At 47.3% G+C, this 7,142-nt stretch overlaps 1 protein-coding gene across 1 annotated transcript; it reads right to left on the reverse strand.

The window, feature by feature from the left end:
• Window positions 1–2,187: 2,187 nt before the first annotated feature.
• GSTK1 (glutathione S-transferase kappa 1) lies at window positions 2,188–6,689 on the reverse strand. The gene is made up of 8 exons (XM_017671949.3): window positions 6,504–6,689; window positions 5,907–5,988; window positions 5,583–5,711; window positions 5,204–5,304; window positions 5,001–5,036; window positions 3,241–3,357; window positions 2,773–2,866; window positions 2,188–2,492 (listed from the first exon to the last, which is right to left on the reverse strand). Exons 1-8 carry the CDS (start codon window positions 6,573–6,575, stop codon window positions 2,443–2,445), a joined length of 681 nt encoding a protein of 226 aa, XP_017527438.1. The 5' UTR covers window positions 6,576–6,689; the 3' UTR covers window positions 2,188–2,442.
• Window positions 6,690–7,142: the final 453 nt, after the last annotated feature.

Raw genomic sequence — 7,142 nt, forward strand, 5'->3', positions numbered from 1 at the left:
ATATGTCAACTTGACTGAGCTAAGGGATGTCCATATAGCTGATAACACATTATTTGAGTAATGTTTCTAGAAGAGATTAGTGTTTCAATTAGTAGACTGAGTAAAGCAGATAGCCCTCACTAATGCAGGTGGGCATAATCGAATCCACTGAAGTCCCGAATAGAACACAAAGGCAAAAAAAGGGGCAAATTTGCTCCCTCTGTGCTTGAACTGAGACATCCTTATTCTCTTGCCCTCAGACATAGGTGCTCCTGGTTCTAAAGCCTTTGGACTCAGACTAGAACTCTATCACCAGCTTTCCTGGACCTCCAGCCTGCAGATGGCAGATCGTGGGACTTCTCAGCCTCCGTGATTATGTGAGCCAATCCCTCATAATAAATCTCTTTGTGTGTCTATAAATATCCTATTCATTCTGCTTCTTTGACTAATACTCATTTAGGATCTATTTGTCAGAAGTTCAGATGTTATAACCTAGATTATGTGTGTTAAGAATTGGCCTAGAAATTGTTTCATTCCTCCAGAGGAGTTAACTTCTGCTATTGGATTAGGAAAATGGGATGCTAGAATCTTTGAAGGAAAACTGGCAAGAGCTAGGAAATATGCATCTACAATAAAAGAGTAATCCCACATTAGCCTGGGATAAAATTTAGGATTAAGTTAAGCAGTTGATACATTTAGAAAACAGTGGGAAGGATGCACAATTATACCCAAATGTGAGTCTACAAATTATTTGATTTTTTTCATTTTTATGTATATATTTTTTGTCTACCAGAATAAATGATCATTTAAAAGAGTATAAAAATAGAATTTGATGTATTTTATTACAAGATTAATATACTATATTTATGTCCTCTGTCATGTAATGTTTTGTACATCCAGACATAATGGAGATATTATAGTTTTATATTTTTTCCAATCAGTATTAAATCCTAAGAATTTCCAATGTCCTTTAAACTTCTTCACAAATAGTTTTTGATGGCTATGAAACATTACATCATGGATATCCCATAATTTATTCAAGCATCTTCCTACTGTTAGATACTTAAGTTAATTTGATGTCATTAATAATGCTGAGACAAGCATCTTTATTCATAAAAACTGTCTCCACTTGTCAGCATGTATGAGAAGTTCAATATACTTGAATATATAACATGAGTATATGAGAAGTTACATTTTTAATTTGCCCTTATGTTTCTTAAGATTGGACATTTCCCCACATTTTAATTTTACCCGTACATACCATGAAATCTCCTTTGAGGAGATGAGATGTACTACTGGCATTACTTTACAGATAAGCCTGTTAAGGATGATTTGAAATCCTGGAGCAGGCTGGAAATATAGAAGAGGAGAGAGGAGGACAGAAAGTGACGGGGATAAAAGGTGGAAATGGGCTCTGCTATCAGAAAGAACTAAAGGAGGGGCAAAAAGAGGACGGCACCCTGTCCTCAAGTCTCTCGGGCCATTGAGGGCTCCACACCTGGCTCCTGGCAGGTGTCCAAGTGTGGCTTCAGCTTCTGAATATGGAGTATTCTCCAAGAAGTCCAAATACTATTGAAACACAGGGTATTCTGGTGATTGCCCAGCGGGCACAGACAGAGCAGAGATTTTGGATAAGTAATTGGGGGTGTGTGAGAAAGCTGCAGGTTTGTGTGGGAAGCAACAGGGTTACACTAGGCCAGGGAGAGAGGCCTTGGGGTTTTCTCAGCACCTGCTTTGTTGGGGAGAGGAGGGGAGGAAATTACGTGGGGAAAGCAACTTCCCCAGGCCGTGACAAGTCAGCTGGTCTCCTGTGCTGCCTTGCCCTGGTTCTGCTCCGTGTAGCTGGAGCTGGTTGAAATATCTGGGTGCAAGCTCATCATGCTCTGGTTCCCTCGAGCCTTTGCTGCCGTTGGGCCTCTGGTCCCAGCCCCGTCTCAGGCACCATGGCTGCTCAGAAGACAGTTAAGTGCCAAACTGGTTAGTTACAAAACCCGTCTACCTTAGTTTTCTGTCCCGGACAAAGGGACCAAGGGAGTTTCTGTAGAAAAGAAAGAGGGACTGCCATTTGCTCTGTCCATACAAGCTGCTCCAAGGTGGGAAGGGGGTACTGGGAGTACAGCAAGAGCTGTTCTTAAACACCTTGTATGGCCAGAACATGACTGCAGGAACAAGAACACACAAATATGAGGGAAGACAGAGACCCAGAAATATGCCTAATGGCATCAGGTTTATTTTGTGGGAAAGCAGAATTTGGAGCTCTAGAAGGGCACCTGTGAGGCACAGAAGTAAGCATCCATGAGACTAATGGTAGATGGTGCACCACACAGCCCCCTCCTGCCATCCCCAGGATCACAGAGGAACATCTGTCACATGGGCGAACCAGAGTCCCAGTGCCCTACAGTGGAGGAGGAGTAAGCAAATGGTCTGTTTTTATACCAATGGTTGTGCTTCCTCTGGGCATCCTTAAAGTCTGGCATTTACAGCTGGAGGCACAGGGCCCATCCACTTCTCTCCTGGATAGACAAAAACACATGTCAGAGGCTGGTCCCACAAACCCCCAGGGATTTTCAAGGACGAGCCCTGCTTGGCTTCAAGATACAGAAGGTTTCCTTCTCTCCTGTGGAGGTGAAGGTGACCCCTCCCCATTCAACCTTGAGAACCCCTTTGTATGAGGCTTTGTTGCTGCTGGAAATATCTAGAACATTGTTTTTCTCTCCATCTGTCCTTTTGGTCAACTTACACAAGGGAGGTGAGGCTGGGGTCAGTGTAGCTCACCATGAACCTGCAACTTACCTAGCAGGTGTGCCAGCAATTCCATCCGGTCAGAGCCAAACAGCATGTGGGTTTGGCCATCCAGGTGGGCCACAGTGATGGGCAGCCCAAAGGCCTGGTGCAGTTACATGCAGGGAGGAAGATGATGGGGCAGGTATTTATTAGGCTGGGATTGACACCTAAGTACAAGTCAATACTCATCTGAGGTCATAGAGGCAGAGCAAAGAGGTGTTTGATAAGAAGCTCCATGGCTTTAAGGAGAGTTGTGTATTTCTTATTCTCAGATTCTCTGTCTTTCCTCTCACCACCTCCCTCCCTCCCTTGCTTTCCTTGGACTCAGGGACAGGAAGGGAGAGGATGAGGATTGTCTGGGGGAGCTGGGAGGACTCATGTTGGGAGAAGCTTCAGGACAGGAGCATGGGAACCCAACAGAGATTCTCAGACTCTCTTCAGTGCTTGGGCTGAGGACACATGTCAAGAGTTGCTCACCCCGTACTTGCAGACTGCCTCAGTGGTCTCCCTGAGCTGGCTCTTCACCTTTGGTGTTGCGATCTTTCCCAGAAGCCCCTGGGCTTGTTCTGTAGGTATGCCAGCCTTCTCTGCAGCCTGTGAGGATACAGAAGAGAACCCACTGTGTCAGTATTAGCAGGGCAGGGGATCTCAGGAGAAAACTGGTCTCTATTTTCTGTCCCCAAGTTTTCCTGTCAGTGCCTTTACCCACCCATGAATGGACGTCTATTGTTGTGAAGAGGAGCTATGTTTTTTTCCCTCAAAGTTTCAAGATTGGTGGATAGAGCAGGTGGCAGAGTAACTGCTGCAGAGATTTAATGCCAGAGGGTATCTCAGAGATGAGTTCCCAAGCTCTTCATTCACCAGTGAGGAGACTTTAGTCCAGAGGTGGTATGGGATGTGGTCAGCAGAGCCAATGCTAGAATCCAATCCCCTGACTATTAATAAGTCTGGGGCTTTTGCCTTCCTGTTTCTCTGATTTCCTGAATATATTGTGCTTTTTTAAATCAAGGGTTGGGCTCTAATTCTCATGGAATTTCCTGAGGACTTCTGGGCAGGGCAGTGGCTGCTGCCATCTGCCTGGTTTCAAAAGAACGATAAAGGCTTCTGTTTGGGGTTTGTTGGTATCATTTGGGATCAGTGGTTTTCAACTTTGGTTGCACATTATAATCTCCTGGGGAGCTTTTAAAAATCGCAATTTGCAGGTCACCCTCTCAATTATATTGGAATTTCCGGGGGACAGTGCCCAAGTGCTCCAGGTCATTTTAATATACAGCCAAGTCTGAGAACCACTGCAAACTGAACTCCTTGATCTGGAGCGTGAAACATGGAGTCATTCAGTGTACTCTCTTGTGACATTGCTTTTGACTTGGCTCCATGAGAGAATTGTGTCACAGACCAAATGTTCAACGATATGGGAATAGTTAAGAAAAACAGGCCCCCTGAATGGAATGCTATGTAGAAATTAAGAGTCATACTTTCAAAGAGTGTACAATGGCATGAACAATGATTGTTAAATATTAAGTGATTGTTAAATATTAAGTGAAAAGGCAAACCTCTGCACATACTTTACAGAAATAAAAACACTGGAGGATATACTGGCCATTCTTCGTACCTTTCTTTTTTGTGATCTGCTATTTTATGTATTAAATTTAAATATACCTCAATTATCTTCTGTAAACTGAAGGGAAAGTATTGTTTTGGATTTCTTGATTTAATCCCAAAGAAAAACTTAACTTTTATACCCTCATCTATGGGTGGCACACATTTCAATGTTTTGAGCTTTTTCCACTTGTTCTGACTCAGGCTTCTGTATAATTCTGGCTGGAGTCGGTTATCTCCTTTTGTCTTTTTAAAGCCTGTTGTAAGTCTCCTGCTTTCTACTCTGGATGTGTTGATGAGGTTTGTGTTGGAGTGTTTGGGGCCAATATCTGCCAATACTTTATCCCTCCCCATCTGGGGATGCTAATAACATTTATAATCTTTCTCCCACTGACTTCCTCCATTAAATACATTCTGCCTGGGTAGAATTTTGCACTTCCCCTTTCAACCATGAGATATTCTTTTAAGAGTCCTCATAGTTCCAATCTTTTAGTAATTTGGCCCCTCAAAAACAGACATACTATCTCCTCAAATAACTATGACTTCTTCCACCAGTAAGAAAACTGTCCTCTCTACCTGCAAATGCCAACCGTTCTGATTCCCTACAAGCGGAGTAGGGAAAGAGCTAGGATACTCACGGCCAGGATGCTCTGCAGCTCTGTGATGTCTTCATCCTGGAAGAAGAGGATGCTCAGCAGGAGGGGGGTGGCAAGGCGCAGGGTGTAGTGGAGGACAGTGAACCTCAGGGGAGGGCAGGCCCAGGACTATGGAAATGGGCTTAGAGGAGGGTCACCAAGTCATCCAGGGTCTGCCAAGGGGGTTCCTAGGGCCTACCCCTTACCCGTGACCAGACACGCATCCATAGTTCCCTGGACACTTTCTCCAGCATCTCTGGGTGCTCCAAGTTGACGGCAGTGAGGAATCGCATGGCTAACAAACTTCCTGCAGGGTAGATGTACTCAGAGGCAGGGCTCTTTCCTGCTTCTGGCATCACCCAGAGCTGGATCCCCGTCAGCCTCCCACTCAAGTTTCTCAGAGCTGATTTGTCCTGTTCTCCCTCTCCTTATGTCCCCACTACCGCTGCTTGCTCAACCCTGCTCCTGCATTTTCCCAAGGTTTGTTTCATTTAATGTGGTCACTCAGCCCCTCCTTTGTGGCCCTACAATCTCCAACTTTGCTGTCCTCCACTTGAGGCGCTATTGGTGTCCCACTTTCTTCACCTTTTTCAAGGATCACAGAGAAGAAATCTTTGGGGAACTGGAAGGGAACCTGGAAATGCTGTCCCAGGAGCCTGATGTCACTTTGCAAGTACATGGCTTTGCGGGGAAGCAGAGCTGGAGGCTTGTTTTCTGCAAATGGATAGTTGGACATGTTGGTGAGACAACCTAAGGGTCCCAGGCTTGACGGACCACTACCCAGGTTTTGGGCAGAGGACAGATTACCTTCGGCTGGTGCCAGTGTAAAGACCCAGTGGAGGGCAGCCCTCAGGGCTTTGAAATGAGCCCTCCCTCACATCCCTTCCCCAGGTGCTGCTGCCTTCATACCACTGTCTTTCATGACCCCTGCGAGGAAGCTTGGGCGCAACTGCAGGTTGATGTTCCAGATGTTCTTATATCGGCACAGGACCTGCAGGAGCAGAGGTGGGGGACACAGAGCCACTGTGAGGATGGAGAGTGACCAGGGCTGAGGAAAACGAAAGGAAGGGTGTTCTTGGCACATGATCAGCCAGAGGCTTCAAGAGTGGAGTAGGGCTTATGTGGACACCCTAAATTATTTGGTTTGAAGTAGCAAAACTCTCCTGGACATTGATCCCAGGATTTTTGCTCTATGGACGGTTTCCATTCTGTTCTGTGCTCCATCCCCCAGAACTGACATCAGAGGGCTAAGAGGTGGTGGTGCCTGGATTTCTTCTTGATTCTTTGGAGTTACCCCTTTATTCCAAACCACTGTGGGAAATCTGGAGCCAGCGACCGTACGCAGTGTAGAAACACAAAGTGATCTCCAGCCCTGGCTTCCTATCTGCTAGTCCTAAACCACGTTAAGCTGCGCCAGGAATTTCACGAGACCGCGGGCCCTGCGCCTACAGCTCGCCCTTCCCTCTGCCCTCGTCCTCCAAGACAAGGCAGCTCCCCTGGCGTCACCTCGAAGCCCAGCCAGGAGTAGGGGGACAGCACGTCGTAGAAGAGCTCCACAGTCCGCGGCAGGGTCTCCATGCGCAGCTCGGCGAAGCGGAAGCGAACGTACGCGGTGAGCAGCAGCGGCGCACCTCTACGTTTTCTGGAAACGCGCCGCGCCGACTCCCGGCCCGCCGGGGAGGACCGCCCTCCGCTGTCTCTACGCGGCCCGGCCCGGCCCGCAGCCCCGCCTTCTCCCCGCCGAGCCCGGGCGGGGCCGGGCGAGCAGAGGACGTCCGCGGGCAGGGGGTGGGGGCCGTCCTCTGGTCACTGCCCTGCCCCGGGGTGGAGTGTGTAGCGGAAGGGATGCTTAATGCCCACTCACTTAGCTGTGCACCTTGGCGAGCCACTCGACGTCGCTGGGCCTCAGTTTCCTCATCCCTCATAAAAATGGGGAATATATGATGATTACCCCTTGTGAGGCACGAAAGGGCCCGGATCCGTGTTAGTTGTGTAAGTGTTACTCGGCAGTTGCATGAATTTCTTGGGACTGGGGCAGACTAAGAAGTGCCCAAACCATACCTTTTTTTTTGGCGGGCGGTGTATTTCTCAGAGCTCAGCACAATGCCTGGAATATATTTGACAATCCGTACATATTTTTTGAGT

The sequence above is a fragment of the Manis javanica genome, chromosome 6, assembly GCF_040802235.1.
Source record: "Manis javanica isolate MJ-LG chromosome 6, MJ_LKY, whole genome shotgun sequence".
Taxonomy (NCBI): Eukaryota; Metazoa; Chordata; class Mammalia; order Pholidota; family Manidae; genus Manis; species Manis javanica.

Bases quoted from the DNA above. Each gene is read 5' to 3' on its own strand.
- GSTK1 (XM_017671949.3), bottom strand. From the start codon at position 6,575: ATGGAGACCCTGCCGCGGACTGTGGAGCTCTTCTACGACGTGCTGTCC. The intron at 5,037-5,203 runs GTAAGGGGTAGG...CTCTTCTTCCAG, and splicing joins GGATGCGTGTCTGGTCACGG to GATGAAGACATCACAGAGCT. The intron at 2,867-3,240 runs GTGAGCAACTCT...TAACTGCACCAG, and splicing joins AGGCAGTCTGCAAGTACGGG to GCCTTTGGGCTGCCCATCAC.